The 22,971-nt window shown below is 40.2% G+C and overlaps 1 protein-coding gene across 5 annotated transcripts in view; it reads left to right on the top strand.

Moving 5' to 3' along the window:
• Nucleotides 1-22,971, top strand: part of ATRX (ATRX chromatin remodeler) — a 133,347-nt gene that overhangs the window by 40,439 nt on the left and 69,937 nt on the right. For all 5 annotated transcript variants that reach the window (XM_072124093.1, XM_072124092.1, XM_072124089.1 and 2 more), the window contains 9 exons: nucleotides 8,114-8,226; nucleotides 8,311-8,360; nucleotides 12,107-12,156; nucleotides 12,721-12,845; nucleotides 14,976-15,095; nucleotides 15,504-15,613; nucleotides 16,263-16,330; nucleotides 18,783-21,130; nucleotides 22,310-22,388. In XM_072124093.1, the coding sequence (XP_071980194.1) occupies nucleotides 8,343-8,360; nucleotides 12,107-12,156; nucleotides 12,721-12,845; nucleotides 14,976-15,095; nucleotides 15,504-15,613; nucleotides 16,263-16,330; nucleotides 18,783-21,130; nucleotides 22,310-22,388 (2,918 nt within the window). In that variant the 5' untranslated portion in view covers nucleotides 8,114-8,226; nucleotides 8,311-8,342. The remainder of the gene's footprint in view (nucleotides 1-8,113; nucleotides 8,227-8,310; nucleotides 8,361-12,106; nucleotides 12,157-12,720; nucleotides 12,846-14,975; nucleotides 15,096-15,503; nucleotides 15,614-16,262; nucleotides 16,331-18,782; nucleotides 21,131-22,309; nucleotides 22,389-22,971) is intronic.

Here is a 22,971-nt window from a genome sequence, read left to right as displayed (position 1 = left end):
CTTTATTTTTTTAAGCAGCTCCCTCCAGCCAACTTTTAGTTTTTTTTTTTTCACAAACTCATGGACAACCCCTGTAAGTTGGGGAATGACTGTATAATTAAAAGCTGCTGTGTCTGGTTTGTGGAAGAGGAGTTGGGGCTGGTGGCAGGTTCTTTTTAAACCAGACTATTGTAGGCCTCAGTCTTCTTGTACATTTGCTAATTCTTTCACCCTCTCTTCAGAAGCCATAACTTGTCAAACGTTGTTTTCACTGTAAGGAGCTCTGATAACAAGTGTTCAGTTCCAAAAAATTTCGCAAATACAGACCCCTCCAACAGCTAAGTTCATGGAAATTTTGCAATCTTCTGTCGCTTAACTTTTTTATACTTCACTACGGAGCTGTGGTGGTAACTTTTTTTTTTGTTTGTTTTTTTTGCGGCTTTTGATGAAGTTTTCAATGCTATCATTTTTAGGACTGTATGACCTTTTGATCAGTTTTTATTGATTTTTAAAATATTTTTCATAATGGCAAAAAAGTGGCATTTAAACAGTGAAAAACCGTTATAATTCGATAATCTGGCATTTGCGGATGCGGCGATACCTAATGTGTTTGATTTTTACTATTTATTTATATCAGTTCTGGGGAAAGTGTGGTGATTTGAATTTTTAGTTTTTTTTTATTATAATTTTTTTACTTTTTTTTTTTTTTTTTTTTTTTTTCTAGTTTTACTTTTACTATTTTTCAGACTCCCTAGTGTACTTTAACCCTAGGTTGTCTGATTGATCCTATCATATGCTGCCATACTACTCTATGGCAATACATGGGGATTTTCATCCTCATACATTACAATGTGCAATTAGCACATAGTAATGCATGGGTTAAATCCAGACAGCCTCTGGTCTTTGGAAGACCCGAGGCAGATTGGCTGATTTGCAGATTTGCCATGGCAATGATCGCATGAGTGAGATTTAAATCAGCAATTTGTCTGAATTAATTTCTTATGACGTGCACGCATGCTTATTGATTAGAAACACGCAGCCAACGCACACTAAAAGAGGATGTCTTGAATCTTACCCCAACAATCTTAATTAAAACCGTTCAAAAACGCATGGGTTTTTTTAATGGACTGCTTAAAAAACAGGCCAAAAACAGGTTCAAAACGCCACGTGTGACCACACCCTAACATGTAGGAGTAGCGCTGCTCTGATTTTTGTGCCCAGGCAGTCAACTCATAAAAACAAATGTGGATGTGTGTGAGCCCTTAGCAATACAGGAAGCTTATGTTGTTGGCTAGGAGGAGGTTCTGCGCCTCATAACATCCTAGAAAAATGACAGGATGCATAAAATATCATAACATAAAGCAGACATTCTGTAAATGTTAATTCTCAAGCGTTTTGGGTAGTTTTGTTTCCTGTCTGGAAAGCAGAACATTTCAAACTTAGTAAAAATTCTTCATTTTCCAACTTTTGCAAAATTTTCACTTTTTTCAGAACAAAATGCAACTAACAAGAAGTACAATGTATCACGAGAAAACAATCTCAATCACCTGGATATGTTAAAGCGTTCCGAAGTTATAACCAATTATCGTGAGACAGGGCAGATTTGAAAAATCGAGCCTGGTCATTGAGCTGAAAACTAGTGTCAGTGATAAGGGGTTAATAGTGAGGTAACTTCTTTGGCGCACTACTACATGGCGGCCAGCTGAGAAGTAGCAGCAGCTAATGTGCAGTGTAGGAGACTTCCCCTGAGAGATGAGTCCCACCTGGGGATCCAGCTCTGAAACCAGTATTGCCTTTAACCTTTTGTGGTACAGGCAGTCCCCGGGTTACATACAAGATAGGGTCCGGAGGTTTGTTCTTAAGTTGAATTTGTATGTAAGTCGAAACTGTATATTTTATAATTGAAGTTCTAGGGGACCGCCTGTATTCATATTGGAACACAAAAATAAAATACACATGGGGGAGTTGTTATCTATCTATAGGTGATAAAGGAATGCAAACTCAGTGGATCACCCCTGTACCAAAGATGAAGTATGATGTGAATATTATGTGTGGGGTTTTTTATTGCAAAAAATTAGCTTTTAGCTTTCTAGCACAATGCTAAATTTCAAGTAATAAAATATTTTTAAAGAAAGAGTAAAAATACTCCCTATTGGCAGTTTTGAGGAGTATTTTACCAACAAGGAGTCTGGAAGTTTTCAAACATTTCAAGGGTTTTGGAACATGTGGATACCAAACATGTTTGTGTGGTACTTCAAAAATGTTTTTCTTTTTAACTTTATATACTTGTGTGTAAGCCGTGATTTTCAGCACAAAAAATATGCACGAGTCTATAAAAAAAAAACTTGCTCATTTAATAACCTTCAGGTGGTCCCCAATGCTCAGTGCGTCTCCTTGATGCTCTCTGAGACGTTTATACTTCATTTCTGTTGTATTGGTGCCTCAATTACCATTACAACAGCCTTTTCTTCAGTTTTAATGCTAATGCTTTAAGATTCTGCATTTTTATGCTTTATGTGGCTTGATGGTCGCCCTGTCTAATGTTTGCAGTAGTGCCATGCATTCTGCCACTTTTGACTACAGCTTCATTAAAAGGGGTTTGAAGAACCTGTTCTCATGATATGTGGAGGTCTGTGGTCAGGCCACCACCATTCACCTCTAACTTGGAGGGTAGGTGATGAGCTATAAGCCTGTGTCGTTTTCTTTTGTGCCCTGTTTTTACAGATTTCACTGTGCGTCCCAAATGACACCTCTGCTTTATTCTTTGGTCGGTACAATCACAGAGACCCCAAATTTATAGAAGTATTATTATGTAATAGTAGATTTAAAAAAAAAAAAAAAAGTACATCTTTTGTAGAAAAAAATATTGTTAATTTTGCCATATTTTCATACTTCAGTGTGCGGAGCTGTTTAAAGAGGACCTGTCACCCTGACAAACGCCACTAAGAGATGTTACTAAAGTAAGCGGCTCCTAGTCGTGACACAGATGCAGCATTATCGAAAACCTCCGCACTGTACCCTACAAATGCCAGACCGCTCTCTAAGCGGTCCGAAATATTCATGATGGGACGGACCGAGGAGCTGCGTCTTCCCTGGACTGCCCCGCTCGTTCCATAGGCCAGCAGTGACTGCCGCACATCAGTAAGTCAACTGTCATGCAGAAGTCATCGCCCACAATCCCACCCCCTCATGAATACGCCACTCTGTGTAACACTGCTGCGTTTACTTTAGTAACATCTCCTGTTGCCGAATTTCTGGATGACGGGTCCTCTTTAAGGTGTCATTTTTGCGGTATGAGATGACATTTAATACCATCTTGGGGACTGTACGACCTTTTGATCACTTTTTATAAAAAATGTTATGTGGTATAAGATGGCAAAAAAGTCGCGTTGCAGACGTTTGGTGCAATATTTTCCATTATGGGTTCACCGGCTATAAGAAGCGATTTTAAATATTTATAGATTGGGACATTTGGGATTCAATGATACCTAACATGTTTGATTTTTGTTTATTTTCTATATTGGTTCTAGGGAAAAGAGAGGAGAAGTTTTATTTATTTATTTTTTTACAATTTTATCGCCCCTTCCCCCCCCTAAGGTACTTTAACCCTTTAACGACTTGGCCCTTTTTCGTTTTCTCACTTCCTTTTTTCACTCCCCACCTTCAAAAATCTAACTTATTTATTTTTCCACATAAAGAGCCGAACCAGTGCCTTGTATAGTGGTAGTATTACATCCCTATCACGAGAGTCCATACCACTTTTGATACATGACAAGATCCTACTAGCTTTAGAGGCAGCTGATTGACATTGCATGCTGTTATTCAATTTATGATCTACTAGTACCCCCAGGTCCTTCTCAACAAGGGACTCTCCCAGATTTACTCCCCCAAGTACATATTTTGCCTTTGGATTATTGGCCCCCAGGTGCATAACATGACGTTATCCACGTTAAAACTCATTTACCGAGTGCATGACCAAACATTCAGTTTGTCCAAGTCACCCTGCAGCCTATTACACTACACAGTTTGGTGTCATCTGCAAAAATAAACACAGTGCTATTAATTCCTACCTCTATATCATTAATAAATATATTAAATAGTAGTGGGCCAAGCACAGAACCCTGGGGTACACCACTCATAACTGGTGACCATTCTGAGTAGGAATCATTGACCACAACTCTCTGGATACGATCCTTCAGCCAGTTTTCAATCCAATTGCAAATGATTTCTGACAAACCAATAGCCCTAATTTTACCCATCAGGCGTCTGAGGGACAGTGTCAAATGCCTTTACAAAGTCCAAGAACACAATATCCACAGCTGCTCCTCCATCCAGGCACCTGCTCACCTCTTCATAGAAGCAGATCAGGTTAGTCTGACAACTTCTATTCTTAGTAAACCCACGCTGGCTGTCACTTATTATGCTATTTCATGTCACATACTCCAGTATATAGAGCCCATTTTATATATTGGCACCACATTTGCCTTGCGCCAGTCACTTGGCACCACACCAGACATTACAGAATCCCTGAAGATTTTAGACAGTGGTACAGCAATAACAGAACTGAGTTCTTTAAGAACTCCTATTAAGTATCTCCGCCTTCTCTTGGTCTCGTGTCACCGATGCCCCATTTTCAGAATAAAGGGGTCCAACCTGTTCTGACCCTTTTTTTTTTTTTTTTTTTTTTTTTTTGCATCGATATACCTAAAAAATTTCTTGGGTTTTGTTTTACTATCTTTAGCCACCTGTCTTTCATTTTGTATTTTGGCTGATTTGATTTCCTTTTTACAGATTTTGGTAAGTTTTTTTTCTAAGTAATGAAAGCCTCAGGTGACCCGTCAGTTTTATGTTTTTTTAAATGCCCTCTTTTTCTCATTAATTGCCCTTGTAACTGTAGCTGTAAGCCACGCGGGGTGTAATCTCGCCTGTCTATACTTGTTACCTATTGGAATAAATTTAGAAGTATAAAAACCCAGGATAGATTTGAATTTCTTCCATTTAACATTAGTATCATCGTTTGACAGTATCTGATCCCAGTCTATATCCTGTAGTGCAGCTCTGCATCTTTGGAAATTAGCCCTCTTAAAATTCAAAGTTCTCCCACCTGTTTCTGCTTTTTACAGTTTAAGAGGAAAATAATTATATTATGATCGCTGTTCCCAAGGGGTTCCCGGGTACTAACATTTTGGACAATCTCCGCAATGTTAGAAATCACAAGGTCCAACAATGCGTCACCTCTTGTGGGATCTTCTACAAGCTGCACCATAAAATTATCCTGAAGAATATTCATAAAATGTCTCCCCTTCACAGATGAAGAAGAGCCCTGACCCCAATTTATATTTGGAAAGTTAGTCTCCCATTATCACTACGGTCCCCTCCTGTGCAGCCCGCTCCATCTGTTTATATAGGTGACCCTCTATTTCCTCAGAGATGTTAGGGGGTCTATAAATTACACCAAAAATAATTTTCTCAAAGCTCTCTTGGCTTTGAATTTCAACCCACAAAGTTTCAGCCTCATCACACTCTTCTGAGACCACTGACTCATTCACAATCGCTTTTAAGTCTCTTCTGACATACAGACATACACCACCTCTCTTCCTATTTGCCCTGTCTTTCCGAAAGAGTGTAAAACCTTGAATATTAACACCCCAATCATGCGATGCATCAAGCCATGTCTCTGCTACACCAACAACATCTAATTGTTCCACTAATATCAGGGCCTCAAGCTCGCCCATTTTGCCTGTGATACTTATGGCATTTGTGAACATACAATTTAATTTTCCACAGTTATTTATCTTATTTAAAGTAAATTTACTGGTACATATATCCTCACCACCGTCCTGTAACTTGTGGATCTCCTTATCCACTGCCTTAGGCCCCCATACACCACCCACCTCATCACCCACCAACAGAACTCTGACCTGTCTACCCCTATAGTGTCTTCCTTTTCCTCCTCCCCCGATCCTAGTTTAAATACTCCGCCACCCCTGCTAGGATCTTCTCCCCCAGCACAGCATCCCCCCTTCCATTTAGATGAAAGTTATCTGTGGAAAACAGCTTGCATGGCAGTATATGGGGATTTTCCACATCATCTATTTATTACAATGTGCAAATTGCACAATGTAATAGATCCGTTACCATCAGACAGGTGTGGAAGTTCACAGGTTATAGTGAGTCGCAGGCGCTACTGTCTGTATCTCCTTCTTGAGGAGCAAAATAATCGCAATCTCTGGCGATTTTTCAAGGCGTTGCAATTACTTCAGGGCTTGTACGTCACAAAACTGACACACCAGATGACTGTCTCCCATCATATAGTGCACGGACATTAGTCACTGTATAATGTGAGTGGTTGTCCTCCTTCTTCCCTGCTGTGGAGATGGTCAGTGTAGAGGTGGCAGCTGCTGGGACATCACAGAAGGCAGCAGCAATGTAGCCTCTGTCTGTGTTGCCACCCTCCCCCCCCCCCCCCCCCCCCCCACCATAACTATCAGGAGCTACAGAGGAGTTTCGTGGAGTTGATGGCCGGGTCACCTCTCCTGCTGAGCCCCTGGAAGATACCTGTGCTGACTAGAGACACGAGGCACAGCTCACACAGGGGGAGGGGCTGGGGGAGTGCTTTGAGCTCAGTGTGTGACAATCTCTCAGACTCCCGGCTACTGAACCTGGCCGTGTAGGAGCCGAGGATGAAACTTAACTCTCTGACGGCCGTGTAACTGAAAATGGCTACGTCTGTCAGCACTGGCACGCGTGTCATAGGTTCGCCATCACTGGTATAGTAGAATATGGGGATTTTGCACGTGATCTATCACAATGTGCAAACCGGCACATTGTAACAGATCTTCAGAAATGACAACTCCTGCGGTCTCAAGATACCCATTGCTCCCTGATGACATCATGCACCCCGGCTTTTACATGCGGCCAGCAGCTTTGGCAGTGGCATGTAAAGGGTCAACACCTGCAATCTGTGCCAGCACCGGTCTTGGATGTTTACTGCATTATGCCTCATACACCGGCTGCTGCACCATCACTTTAGGGAATGTTATGGAGCAGCAAGGGGTTAACGGACATCTACCATCAGAATTATTGATGGTAGATGCTTATTAGTCACCACCTCGTTCTGAGGTGCTGTGCAAGGACTCCCTGACTCCCGACGGAACTGCACTGCTCACACAATAACATGATGCTGGCTGCTATACTGCAGCAAATTGCTTTGCGCACCGCCATTTTGTCCCTCTTTCTCATCCGCAAACGTTGGGAGGTATGGATGTGCCCTACAATTAAAGTTTCCAAACAACATTTCTTATGTCATGTTATTGTGGCTATTATCAGTACAGACCTGTAGCTGAAATATGAAGTTTATTGAAAGTGATGTGTATGTAATGCTGACAGATTGCTTAAAGTTGACCTGTCACTAAAGTAAGCAGCTCCTAACGCTTAAATATCACAGTGTTAGAGTGATAGCGTTACCCGAAACTTCCGGTAACGCTATCAAACACTGCGGCGGGGTACAATGTTAACATCTGACCGCTCGCAAAGTGGTCCGATGTATTCATAAGGGGACGGTCCGAGGCGCTCCCTCTTCCCCGGACCGCCTTGCACGCCCCAACCCAACCTTTAGTAAGCAGCTCCTAGTGCTGAAAATTTGGGTGACGGGTCCTCTTTAAGTGATGTAATTATTTGAGCTTTTTGGGTACATAGCACTATGTATCTGTTCTGCCATCTTCAGCAGTACACTTTGTTATAAACCCAAAACCATTTTTAGTTATAATTGCAGTTTATTTATATAAGTGGCTGGTGCCTTACTACTAATATTGTAACTTATATCTTTTCTTTCCACAATATGATTTTTATGAAAACTGCTTTTTCAGATATCCACCCAGTGGATTTTCTAGGAAGTGCACCCTTCTGCCATTTCATTTGGTGAGCAAGTCACAAAATGTCTGCTCCAAATTTTAACCCTTGATCATCTGCACCTATATTTTATCATTTTTGTGTATTTGCTGTAGTAGCAGGACTATGTAGAAATGGCAATAATGTTGCTATTCTAGCAGTATCTGGTTCTATTGGTGGCCAATTTACTGTGCTTGAAACAAGACTTTTTACTAATATCACCCATTTTTTCCCCCTCCTACAGTAAAAATAAGTTGAATACATTGGTGCAGAAGCTTCACGAATTTTTAGCTCACTCTTCTGAAGAATCCGAGGACACAACTTCTCCTACAAGACAATCCCCCGGCAAGAGTACAGGTAAGAAGAAGGCTATCTAATAGTAGGCACAGTTCTACAGAGCAATCAAAGCCCTGGAAATTTAACATTATTTTTTTCTTCCAGTCAAATCAAAGTCCTTACACAGACTACATTCAATGGAGAGTATGGAGGAGGTATGGAACAAACTTTCTATGATTCTGTCCTACAAAATTGTACTAGAATTGCGGGACTTGTGTTACCCTAATGAGTGGTTATGCTCAGTGGTAGGAGCAAAATGATGGAAAACAAAATACCATTCTATCTTTTAGCTCAATTTAGCTAAAGCCACCTTTAGCTAAAGGATGGGAGAGCAGATAAGCCAAGGCAGCTAGTGGTTGTAGGGAACTCTATAATCAGGAAGACGGATAGAATGATTTGTTGCCAAGATCGCCTCAACCAAATGGTTTGCTGTCTCCCTGGTGCCAGGCTTCAGCATGTGGTGGAAAGGGTGGATAAATTACTGGGAGGGGCTGGGGATGACCCAGCTGTCGTGGTCCATGTTGGTACCAATGGCAGAATAGATGGTAGGTGGAGGAGCCTGAAGAATAGTTTTAAAGAATTAGGTTCAAAGTTTAAAGGGAACCTACCACCACGATTCTAGGTGGTAGATCGGGTGGTAGGTGGATGAATGGGACGTGAGGATTAGCCCTTTTTTGGGCCAATCCTCACGTCCCGGCTTTCTTTTAGAAAACTTTAATTCGTGAATATGTAAATTTTTTTAAGCGGCTACTGGGGCGTGTAGTGGCCGGACATGAGGCTACACGTCACGGCTACTCCACGTCCCAGTAGCTACAAGGGGCTGCGTGCCGAAGATGAAATGGTAGGCTGAGAAAAGAGGCTACTGGGGTGTGGAGCAGCGGGAGCTCAGGGAGTTAAATGCATGGCTTAGATCCTGGGGTAGAGCAGAAGGATTTGGGTTCCTAGAGCACTGGGCTGACTTTTTATTGGGGTACAAGCTGTTTTCTGCAGATAACTTGCACCTAAATGGAAGGAGGGCTGCTGTGCTGGGGGAGAAGATGCTAGCAGGAGTGGCGGAGTATTTAAACTAGGATCGGGGGAGGAGTAAAAAAAGAAGAAGCTATAGGGGTAGACAGGTCAGAGTTCTGTGGGTGGGTGGTGAGGTGGGTGGTGTATGGGCGACTAACGTAGTGGGTAAAGAGATCCACAAGTTGCAAAACAGTGGTGAGGATATATGTGCTGGTAAAATTACTTTAAATCAGCGTGGGTTACCTCCCACACTCAAAAAAAACATACTGTTCGGTTGTTTAGATTGTGAGCCCCATGGGACAGGGACCAATTTGACATGCTTTGTGCAGCGCTGCGTAATCTGTGTTCGCTATATAAATAAAGAATTATTATTATTATTAGATAAATAACTGTGGAAAATTAAATTGTATGTTCACAAATGCCATACTTATCACAGGCAAAATGGGTGAGCTTGAGGCTCTGGTATTAGAGGAACAGTTAGATGTTGTTGGTGTAGCAGAGACATGGCTCGATGCATCACATGATTGGGGTGTTAATATTCCAGATTTTACACTCTTTTGGAAAGACAGGGCAACTAGGAAGGGAGGGGGAGGTGGTCTATATCAGAAGAGACAAAAGCGATTGTGAATGAGTCAGTGGTCTCAGAAGAGTATGAGGAGGCTAAAACTTTGTGGGTTGAAATTCAAAGCCAGAAGAGCAGGTCTAGTAGTTTGGCATGAATCATTTGCAATTGGATTGAGAACTGGCTGAAGGATCGTATCCAGAGAGTTGTGGTCAATGATTCCTACTCGGAATGGTCACCAGTTATGAGTGGTGTACCCCAGGGTTCTGTGCTTGGCCCACTACTATTTAATATATTTATTAATGATATAGAGGTAGGAATTAATAGCACTGTGTCTATTTTTGCAGATGACACCAAACTGTGTAGTGTAATACAGTCTATGGAGGATGTTCATAGGCTGCAGGGTGACTTGGACAAACCGAATGTTTGGTCATCTACTTGGTAAATGAGGTTTAATGTGGATAAATGTAAGGTTATGCACCTTGGGGCTAATCATCCAAAGGCAAAATATATCCTTGGGGGAGTAAATCTGCGAGAGTCCATTGTTGAGAAGGTCCTGTGGGTACTACCCCGTTTCCCCGAAAATAAGACCTAGTACAATTTTGTTCAGGCTTAGAAATATAAGGCCTCCCCTGATTATAAGACCTAGCGGCCACCATTGCATCAGCTCCCCCCCATGCCATAAATTAGTAGTAGTAAATCTTTTAGATGCTGCAGAAGGTTGTGACATAGGGAAGAATTCATGGAAGTAAATCACTTGCTGTTGTGCTGGTAATGTGATACTAGGAGCTACCAGGATAAGAAGGCTCATTTATGGAAAGTGCTTTTACTATACATGAGAGATTGGGGCCAATGATTTTAATAGAAATGGAGTCACAAGAAATACAGCAGGAAATTCAGAGTTTGGAGAGTCATAAGGATGTTAAAGAAGTTTATTTCTGTTCAACAATAAATGTAAATACTTGTTCATGGAAAAATAAGACCTCCCCTGAAAATAAGACCTAGTGCCTCTTTTGGAGCAAAAATTAATATAACAGTCTTATTTTCGGTTAAACAGGGTAGTAGATCATAAATTGAATAACAGCATGCAATGTCAATCAGCTGCCTCTAAAGCCAGTAGGATCTTGTCATGTACCAAAAGTGGTATGGACTCTTGTGATAGGGATGTAATATTAACACTATACATGGCATTGGTTCGGCCACACCTGGAATATGCTTTCCAGTTCTGGGCTCCAGTCCCTAAAAAGGATGCCCTAGAGCTGGAGAGGGTTCAATGTAGAGCCACAAAAATAAGGGTTATGGAGGGTCTTAGTTATGAGGAAAGATTAAAACTAGATTTATTTACTCTGAAAACGAGACAATTACGAGGGAACACGAGTAATTTATATACATATATGAATGGTCCATACAAAAATATGGTAGTAAATTATTTCAGATTAAATCAAATCAAAAGACGAGGGGGCATTGTCTCTAGCTGGAGAAATCAAGGTTTAATCACCAGAGGCGATAGGGCTTTTTTACTATGAGAACTGTCAATCTGTGGAATAGCCTGCCTCAGGTGCTGGTCACAGCAGGAACAGGAGAGAGCTTCGAGAAGGGTCTAGATGCCTTTTTACACCTAAATAAGATTGATGGTTACGTTATACAGAATTGTTTCCCATAAACCTCTTCCTCATCCAATCCCTTCCCTTCCTTGGTTGAACTTGATGGACATGTGTCTTTTTTCAATCATATAAACTATGAACTATTGCAAATTATGGGACCGCTTCTGTTTCCATAAATGTTCGGTAGGGGGATATTGGATGTGGAGTTCCGCTGCAGATAACTGCTTTCACTGCTTGTTCCTGATTTTATGCTGCTGCTACTTGGCTTAAAGGAAACCTACCAGTTAGAATGGCAGGGGTAAGCAGTAAGTACCGAGCACCAGCTCAGGGTGAGCTGGTGTAGGTGCTTAGTTTCGTTAGTGTTAATAACCGCTGTATCGCGGTTTTAACACTGTTTAAACTTTAGAGCAGAAGAGTCTGCGCGCGACCGTGCGCACGCAACGTCTCCGGCATCTCCTATGTAGGCGTGCACACGCAGCGCCGAAGCCTCTTTTGCTCTAAAGTTTAAACAGTGTAAAAACCATGATACCGCGGTTATTAACACTAACGAAACTAAGCATGGTACTTACTGCTTACCCCTGCCATTCTAACTGGTAAGTTTCCTTTTAATGCGTCTTCTTCTACAACTTGTGTAAATTATGAGTGCATCCTTTTTTTTTTTTTGTGAGACCAACATTTTACTTTAAAAAAAATCTGTTTGAATATATTTGTATTAAATCTGTTTCAGGGAAGTTCTTCTGAAAAAGCCAGGTTCACAGGAACACCTCGCTCGAAAAGGTTAGTCTTGTGTTTTATAGAGATTCAAATGAATTCCGTAAAGTGGAGCATGCTGCGCTTCTGTGTGTGCTACATTCTTCTAAGTATTATTACTCTTGGTGATGACTTTTACCATTATGTTCTATTCACTTGCTGTGTCTGAAAATAGTTTTCTGACCAAAACATCACTCCCCTGGTTTGGATTGCATTCTATTGTAACAAAACTAATGCATAATTCTCAATTTTTGACTTCTGAGAACTTGGTCATATCTTTGGTTCTGTGGCACTGATGTCAGAATTATTCATGAATTACCACTGGCCCATGTTGGAAATAAGTTTCTGCTGTGTGCTATGCCAAGCAAGGCAACAGCTTAATCCTGACTTTTCTATACCTCTGCTCCAAAGATGGGTCTGTATAATCTCACAAAATTCTAAAGATTATTTCCACATCTTTGTTTGGGATTCTTCTATAGGACAGGTTATTAATATTTCATTAGTCGGACTGAGTTCCTTCTATCCTCTGTTTTTGACATGTGGGTAGTGAGGCCTGAACTGCATTTTAGCTTTATTTCATTTATTTTTCAGGAAACCTATATTTGTAACCAAGTATGTGGAATCTGATGAAGAACCAAAACCTGAAGTAGTAAAGGTTGCTGATGCATCCAATGAAAACTCAGATCCTGAAGTGGATATGGAAAGCTTACCATTGGGTAAATTGATGCTGCTGCATTTGGTATCAGCGCTCTTCATGTATTTAATGTTTTGTATTTTAATGCTTACAGCATTAACTGGAAGTGTTTTTTACTTTCAGTTCAGCCCCCCAAATTTTCACGTCGAAGTGACTGCTCCTTATCAGCACTCGTTATAGCTCCTCTCTCACAACTTCTGTGTACTTTTGCTGGTGTGTCTAGTTTGTGCAGATTTCCCGATTTATGTATGAAGTAGAAATTTTATGAAGAAAAAATGTAATGTCTCTTTATTTTAAACCCGGTCCAGAATTTTCTGTTACTGATAATTGGGTCCAGTTACACAGATTGATAGTTGTTTGTGGAACTCGCTGCACAGCCTACTTTGCTTTATACTTATGGTATAGACCAGTGATGGCGAACCTTTTAGTGACAGAGTGCCCAAACTACAACCATGACCCACTTATTTATTGCAAAGTGCCAACACAGAAATTGAATTTGTGATTTATACTCCCTGCTCGATCACATATTTCATTCATATCAACACCCTGAGGACACCAATAAAGCAGAGAATAGAAGAAATTTGGATGATCATTGTAGCTTCACTCCAGGGTCCCATAAACAGGAAGAATTGTCAGGGCCAGAGCAGGAGCTACAATGATAATCCAGATTCGTCCACCCCTTCCCATCCCTCTAGTAGTCCCAGATAGCACTGTCACTTTAAATAGCTTTGTGCACAGCAAGTCCTGGGCTGTCTGGGACTGCAGGAAGATAAATGGAGTCCTCTGTGGTTATGGCCTGGGTGCCCACAGAAAGGGCTCTGAGTGCCACCTCTGGCACCAGTGTCATAGGTTCGCCATCACTGGTATAGGCTATAGATGTAGAGGGTGATCTAAGGGAAGTTTCACCTGATACAGATGGGTTCTCAGGTTAAGTGTGTATTCATACTGCCATATGGGGGACGTATAAATATGGCCAACGTATATACGTGATATATACATCCCCCATAGACTGCAATGGGCGCACGGCGTATCTTTCCCCGGAATACGCCGGCATGCCCCATGTTTCTGGAGAGGGGTGGTGGTGAACAGTGTTCTCCCCCGACCCCCCCCCTCTCGCCGGCGCCGACGTGTGCCGCTACTGTGCGGCGGGCACACGTTAGTGTGAATGTAGCAAAAGGGAGGTAATAGACACAGGCATGTAATTTTGATTCAAATTGTGAAATTTTAAAAACACTGCATAAAAATTTACTTTTGGGGAATAAAATGTTATCCAAACATTAAATAGCCTCCTCAACTCCTAAATGTAATAAATAACCTTGTACAGTTAGGTTACATGGGTACCTCATTGTAATATGTTCATGTTAATAAATCGTCATAAAATGACTAAAACTGGAAAAAAAATTCTGCTTTTCAGCTGTGATTTTTAAAATGGTCATAACCTGCAAAATATATTAATTAAATAGGTTATAGGGAGGCCTTTACATTTTAATCTATTTTTGCTTTATTTTGCATCAATCATATATTAATCCTATGTCTTAACAATTGACAGCCCGTACCATCATGCAACTTTGAGACAACTACAAATGATAAAAAAAAGCGTTGAAAATGCAATGAAAACATACATGCAGATATAGGGATATAAAAATGGCACAAAATGAGCAGATTATATCACGACACACAAAAATAGTTTTGTATTCGTACCTGCATTTTTTCTTTAAAAAGTTTTTCAGGCTTCCCTGTTCATCTCTATGCAGCTGACGCAGCAATCTCCTTCAGCTCCATAGAGGTGAATGGTGCTGCTCACTCGTCTGATAAACCCCCATTACTGAACCCCCCCTTCCCCCTCCCAATCAACACGTTGGACACTATCCTGTGGATGGAACCTAACTTGCTACCATAGGACAACCCCTTTAATGTATGTGAAAGTCTTATTGATGAAATAAATGGTGTTCTATAAATCAATAATGTTTTTTTTCAATGTAAGCAGAGGAAAGGTGCACTGTACAATGTAGGTGGGGCAACAGTAAAGTGGGAGATGCAAGCTGTTTCAAATGGAAATTTTTTTAACTATGCCATTGTACCATGGCAAGAATCAAATATATCAATATTTGTGTATTCTATTTCTTTCTTACACCGGGTTAATGTGTTGCAGGTACTGTAGTTGTGCAACCAGAGCCCGTTCTAAATGAAGACAAAGATGATTTTAAAGGACCAGAATTCCGAAACCGAAATAAAGTCAAACCTGATCTACCCTTGCCTAAGAAGCGGCCAGGTATTAAAGAACAATTGCTGAATTGTGGCAATATTTATAATGCAACCTGTTAAATATAGTGAAGATTCACTGTATTCAAATTTACCGTCCACATCTTGGCAGTCCTCTGGCACTTCGATGCCCCACTGCTCACCGCCACACTAAGGTTCAGACATGTATATGAAATGGTATCATGTCAGCTTTTATTGCAACAGGCAGGGCAGCGTGTTTGAAAGGGAGCGGTGTTAATGACCTTGGTATTGTCCTATTGATATTTAAATGTGCATTAAATTACGTGGTTAGTTCTTTCAGTGATTTCCCCCCCCAACCCCCCTTTGGTGATTCCTTACTATGCATTGCAGGCCTAAATAAAATGCTTGATTAATTTTAAGCAAAATACAAGCCCTTTTATATTTTTTCCCCTTGTAGAAGAAGGACTCCATGGGATTGTAACCTGTACAGCTTGTGGACAACAAGTGAATCACTTTCAGAAAGACTCCATATACAGACACCCTGCGTTGAAAATCCTCATTTGTAAGGTAAACAGGCAATTATTTGTTCTTGAAGGTTTTTCTTAGGCTTATTGTTTCTTATATAAATAAGAATGAGCTGTTCATTGTTTGACACTATTCATTTGGGCAGAAAAAGCTGATTTATCTTTACTAGTAGCACTTTTGGGAATAAATAAGGATCTTTCGATATAGGAAATTGTTAGTGATAGGGCTCATGCATATGAATATGGTCAGTCACAGACCTGCAGTTGCCAGATATCATGGGCAGTGCAGGTGATGCATAGTGATATCATACAAGGAGTCCCTGCTTCCCCAGGGCAGATCAGCGTCAAACATTAATTGTGCCGCTGGAGCGCACAGGTACCGCAGTTGTGGAGCTTTGAGCTGATTTTGATGGTCAGTTTCACAACAAAGCCGTCATTTACTCAATCCCATCTATAACAAGTAGAAGTCTTCTGTATTTTGTGGGTCATTGACACAGGACTTATGGTCCCTCTAGTGGCCAATGATGGTATATGTAAAATGAAATTTTTTTTATAAGAAGTGAAAATGTAAAAAATATTTAACAGCACATTTCAAGTTGAGTTTGAATTTTAATAAGTGTAAAGTGTTTATGCTTTAATGTACATGTTAATGAGTCTCTGACCTTTTATGTACTCTCAATTTTGAACTTCAGAATTGCTACAAATATTACATGAGTGATGACATCAATCGAGATGCTGATGGAATGGATGAGCAGTGTCGGTGAGTTGCAGTCCTGTTCTCTGTACATAGTTATCATATTATCTGTGCACATTGCATTTTAAGTGAAAATATTGTGTGTGTATTATATATTGTTTGCAGAAGGTGAAATGGATCATATTTTGACAAGTACTGTAATATTTTAATTATACAGTCTGGTTTACATATTCCACAGTGTGTGTGTATGTATGTATGTATATGTATGTGTATATATATATGTATGTATGTGTGTAATTTTTTTTTTTTAATTTCATTGTATCTCTCTATCCTGATCTGATTATCTGATTTTAAAAACCTTTAATATATTTTGGTCATGGAGTTGCTTGTGGAAGTAAGTAGATAAATGCACTAAAAGGACAGGGTGGTTGTTACCCTTTAAATCTTCTAATATATCCAAAGGGAGAAAGAAAAGATGCATCGGAGATGCTGCTTATCAATTTATTGCTATCAAATAAGTTTTTATATTCAGACATTGTTTACGGACTGTAACTTTGGAATCTGCTTGTGTAACGCCTGTTTCCCATGTGCATGTTTGCTCTGTGTGCTTTCCGACCACACCTAGAATCATTGCATTGAACTCAGCATATCCATTCAGTAATTCTAGGTTTGTTCTGATAAATTATTGAAGTGCATGGAATGAGTTTGTTGAAACAGCGTGTGGGCAACCGGCTTGAACTTTTTATATATTTTTTTTTCACAAAACATAAGCTCCTGGGATATAGGACACCTTTATCACCGGCATGTCTAGCAATTTTTCTCAGTTTAGCCTATTCTTGCAGTAGCTGATTACTCCTGTTAGACCATAGCTTGTTTGCACAGGTATGTGGGTATGGTTACAGAAGGAAGCGGCTGTTGCCCCCTGCTCTCTATGGAGGGGAGATCATGTGATGCCAGGAAATATTTGTGTCTGCTATTATGTGGCTACTCGAGTCCCCTGCAAAGAATAGTGAGTTAGAAGTTTCTCTGCCCCTCAAGCTGTGATAGACTCCTCTCCTCTCCACACACACATACACACACACACATATACACACACACATACACACACATACACACACATATACACACACACACACATACACACACACATACACACACACATACACACACACATACACACACACATACACACACACATACACACACACATACACACACACATACACACACACATACACACACACATACACACACACACACACACACACACACACACACACACATACACACACACACACACACACACATACACACACACATACACACACACATACACACACACACACATACACACACACACACATACACACACACATCCACGCACATACATCCACTCTTTCTACACAGCAGGCAGCTGTTAACAGACTCTACACAAAATGTAACCGTTTCACTGCTGCTTTTTACTACTGCCAGGTTAAGTAGTGTTCAAAGGTTTTTCTTGTTGGGGTCATTCTAGTTTTATTAATTCTTAAATGAGTAAACAAGGCTATATGGGAACTGTGGGCATCCTAAGTTTGGTTTCCAGGCAGATACAAGAGGTGGTTTGTCAGATTAGTAACTAGTAACTTTAGAACAGAAAATTCCATAACTGGAAAGAAAGTGCCAAACAAAACTGTTTAATTTTTAAAGTAAGAATCAAATATAAGGATTTTGAAATGATTAAAGCTTCTGATACAGGGAGCCACAGGGAAAAAGCACAAAGGGTATAATGGCAAATTATTGCATAATTTGTAACGTAATAATGACATTGGTAAATTAAAGCATTACATACCACATGATATAATATAGAATGCTCATGACTGCTAGAGAAGTGTAAATTGAACGATTGAAAAGACTTGGCCTATGTTAACAGAGATGGGGCATTTGTATAATTATATGTAACATTTGAATTCAACCTTTATTAACACTTTTTTTGTGCTCCAGATCCTCCAAAAACTTTTATCCAACATATATGCAAACTTTCTTCTTTTGATACCTCCTGTCTTCAGCACCCATCTGAGATCCCGGGTAGCTATGTATCTGGCCTCATCTGCGGAGGCAGATGTACAGCGCATGCGCTGTACTACTATATCTCAGACGGGTGCGTGCTGAAGACAGCAGTGTAGGAGGAATCGAAAGAGGTTATTAGGGCATGGAGCAGCTGTAGCTTCCGCTCTGTGGTGCAACAGCTCCACGCCTCAGTAGCCTCTTAAGAAAATTTGCATATATCTTGGAGAAAAGTTTTCTAAGGATCTGGGACAGAAAACGGTTTAACAAGAAAAGGGATAAGTCTAGAATACATTACAGGAACATGCCACTGGATCTACCTTAGTAGATAGATCTATGATGCTAGGTTTAAGTTAAGACAACAGCTAGTCCCATCTAATGTTTGACCTCCAGAGAAGCACTCTGGCTAGAATATTCTTGTAAGTACCAATGTATTGAATTTACATGCCTGTATTTTTTCTGTTTTATCTAGTTGGTGCGCTGAAGGAGGAAATCTTATCTGTTGTGATTTTTGCCATAATGCCTTCTGCAAAAAATGCATCCTCCGAAACCTTGGTCGAAAAGAGTTGTCTACTATAATGGATGAAGAAAGCAAATGGCATTGCTACATCTGCCAGCCTGAACCTCTGTTAGACTTGGTTGCTGCATGTGACAGCGTTTTTGAAAACTTAGAGCAATTGTTACAGCAAAATAAAAAAAAAATGAAAGTAGAAACTGATAAGAGTAAGCTTTATGACCAAACTCTAAAAACTCTTAGCTGTAATGGACAGGAGAAACAAACCGATAATTCCCATTCTTGTGCAATAACCTATTCTTTCAAAGCTTTGATGGTTCCAAAAGAAATGATAAAAAAGACTAAAAGGATTATTGAGACGACAACTAATTTAAATTCAAGTTTTGTAAAATTCCTAAAGCAAGAATCTGAAAATGTAGATGTTAACCGCAGTTCTAGAATGCGTCAGTTAAAAGCATTTAAGTCAGTCTTGGGGGACCTAAAAAAGGCACATCAAGCTTTGGAGGAAAGTTTGACCAAAGAGATGTCTTTAGATTTTAGTAAAGCAGTAAAGAAAAACAGAGATGTTGGCGAGAATAAACAGCAGAAAGAGAAACCGAATGAGAAATCTGGCGAACCTCGGAAAGATTCAACCAGCCATGTTGAAAACGAGAAAGTTAAAAATGAGAAGTACCGAAAGTCTGAAAAAAATGGAGATGTGGAAAAAAAGGTTAACTTAAGTCAGGATCGAAATGGAGAGCAGATTAACATTTTAGATTCAAGTGTAGAAGAAAAGGAGGGTAAAGATAATGTTTTGGAAGAATCAACCCTTCATGAAGAGGAGGGCCCAGAAGATGGCTCTATGTACACTGAAGATGGTGATATTCAACTAATTGAAGACGCAGAGCAAAAGCATAGTGAGAAACCCACAGACTCTGTGTTAGATGTCGGTGATCAACCTGAAGATGATTCTCATGTTGAGGGGGAGTCTGATTTTGAAGAAAAAATAAATAAACCTGACAAAAGAGACAAGCGGAAAAAGTCAAGTGAAAGACTTAGACGTAGCACAAGTGACAGCAAAAGAAGAAATCCAGATAAAATTAAAGAGCATCAGTCCAGTGCTGAATCTGAAAACGATGCAGAGAAGATGGCTGCGAACAGCACTACACCCAAACCATCCAAGTCCCGTTTATCTCTGAAAAAAGAGAAAAATGACCAGTCATATGAGACTAATGCTGCAGAAGCGCTGGACATGGACATTGTTTCTGTACCCACTTCTGTGCCTGAAGACATTTTTGATAGCCTGGATGCCTCGCTGGAAGCCCAAAATGCATTAAATGCTGGCTTGAAAACCCCAAGAAAGAAAGATCGTAAAGAAGCAAAGTCGTCTGTTAAAAAAGAGCTGATTCTAAAACTGACACCTGTATCGACGTCCAAGTCACCATCTAAGAACATTGAATCGGATGGTGCATCTGATGCTGACAAAGTAATGAGCCCCAGCTATGTTTCTAGTAATGAGCACTCATCTGAGAACGAAGACACCAAGTTAAGAAAGTCTCCTCGTGTGAAAACCACTCCAAAGAGACGTCCGACCGATAAAGTGGCCTCCTCCAATACAGAGGAGGAAAGTAATGATACAGACCAGGAGAAAAAAAAGAAAAATAGGTCTACGAAAAAAGAATGCAAGTCAAAACTTAGACAGTCACAGTCCGACTTTGGGAAAAGTGCAAAAATAAAATCTGAGAAAGAAAAAGTAGATTCCAACAGTCATGGAAGCGCATCAGATTCTGATGAGGTTCCTGAAGTTCTTAAGAAAGCCGCTTCAATGAGCAACTCTTCCTCTGAACATGAGAGCAGCAGTGAAGCCAAGAAGTTAAAGAAAACTGATAAAGACAGTCCAAAAAGTGATGGCAAACGCAAAAGAAAGAGTTCAAGTTCTGGTCCAGAAGGTGTGAAGATGACTAGAAACTCGGCGGCAAAAAAACGACGATCAAACCACTCTGACTCTTCAAACTATGACTCTGAGCTGGAGAAGAAAATGAAGAAATCAGGGAATTTAGAAGCTGTCAAGAAGGGAAAAATGAAAAAGGTTAAGAGTGAGGGAGAAAGCGGACCGTCTGCTGAGGAAGCGGAGGGCAAAAAACACAAGAAGAGTAAGGCACGTCGTGCAGCAATGAAGAATAAGGCTTCTACTTCATCTTCTGACTTGTCTGAGGACAACCACAATATCAGTCATAATTCTGATGAAGGCAGCGAAGATGAGCAGAAGATAAAGCCAATAGTGGAGAATGAAGTCATATCAGCCGTTGGATTTGCTCAATCTTCAGGTATGTATTTATACACATTACTTTTGTAACTTCTTATTAAATCTCTTCCTTACTATATTACCTTTCATTTTTCTTTGATTCCTCTTCAACTAATTCATTGGGAAACTATAAAATCATTCATCTATCACCTGAATGTACTTCACAATTAGAGGTAGTAGAGAGCTGCAAAATTCAAATATTGTCATTTCAGATGTCCGCTCCCTGCTCTATAGATACATTTTGTCCTATCGTGCAGGTAGGTCTTAAGTAATCACATGTCTGTTAGGGGAGTATGAAGAGGGCCCACAGGCTGAGCCCTCTCCTTACAAGCTGGGTGTTTGATAGATATTGCAGCAAATACCCACAGCTTAAACCGCTGTGAACACTTTGATTGCCGGTGGCACGTGGGGGCCGCCATATTGGCCATCAACGTCACTCCCTGTGACGTCATCAGGGAGCAGTTTCCATGACAGCATGAAGTAGTCATCAGACTCAAGAACCTGGCATTGCTCCAGATTTGTCACAGATCTAGTTAAAGCAGTTCCTCCATATACTGTAATACAGTAGGATCAGACAACCTAGGGTTAAAATACCCTAGGGTGGTCTGAATAATTTAAAAAGTTCGTTCAAATCGCCCCCTTTACCTAGGAAAAATAAAAGTAGACATGTCAGCTATCGCCAATCAAACTATAATAACTGTTATTCCCTGCGTTGAAGCTCGTAACAGAAAAGTGACAAGTTTTGTCCAAAATGTCAGTGTTTCACCAATGTAGAAAAAAAAATTTACACAAATAAAATTGTTATGCGGTCCCGCACAATATTACACCTCACACAGCCCCATACACTAAAGTATGAAAAAGTTATTAATGTCAGAAAATGGTGAAATGTAAAATTTGTACAGGATTTTCATTTTTTTTTAAATGTATTAACACGATAAAACTTTGAATGTACGGACCCAACGAATAGAGACCTTTCATTTGGAGCAAACCGTGAAAGCTGTAAAAGCCAATCCACCAAGTAAAACTGCAAATGCGTTTTTCACCAAAAACGCAAAAACAAAAAGGACCAAGTTGTTAAGGAGATAAAAATCAATACTGGGACATTGAGGTTAGACAGGATTTTTCATGAACAGCCTAGAAATGTTTTCTAAATAAACAGTTCTTTCCATTACATATTTATAACTTTTTTTCATATTTTTAGGAGATGAAGCGGGAACAAAATCTGGTACTCGTGATGTGGAGGATGAGGAGGAAGATGATGACGATGATCCTGAGAATAGGTATGATTCCAACCATACGGACTTAAAAAAGATTATAACACACCCTAAGCGTGGGTCCAAAGCAAAGCAACGGAAGAGCAAGCAGGTTGTACAAACCCGGACTTCCTGCGTTTTAAAGACTCGATCCAAGGCTGGTCGCAAGTTTGACAGAGTGGCCAACAAAGCAAGGCCAAAAACCAGAAAACCAATGAAAAAATAAATCTATAAAGTGTTCACACACCTTGCATAGGGTGTGTTATAAATACACAGCAGTGTACTGTTGTCTGTGTTCATATTTTTCCTTGGAAAACTATTTTTGTTAAAAGCAATGACTTGAAGGATTGAATTTATTGTTTTAGGTCCCACTGTTTCTGAATGTTAATTCTTGAATTGAAATCATGCATTTTGAGCTTACAATATGTAATGTTCAGTTAGCAACTTGGTTCTCAGTTTTCCCCAAACTTTATTGTCCTCTATTATCCGTCCTGTGCTTAAAGACAAATGTCCATGTCAGGTTTACTGCAATGCAAATTATCAGGTAAAAAATTAGGACACATTCATGTCTCTCTATGGTTACTAGCGGCCATACCTTCCATACACAGGG

Source organism: Engystomops pustulosus, chromosome 9, assembly GCF_040894005.1.
Source record: "Engystomops pustulosus chromosome 9, aEngPut4.maternal, whole genome shotgun sequence".
Taxonomy (NCBI): Eukaryota; Metazoa; Chordata; class Amphibia; order Anura; family Leptodactylidae; genus Engystomops; species Engystomops pustulosus.
The sequence above is the reverse complement of the archived record's forward strand: the minus strand, read 5'-3'. Positions and strand labels throughout refer to the sequence as shown.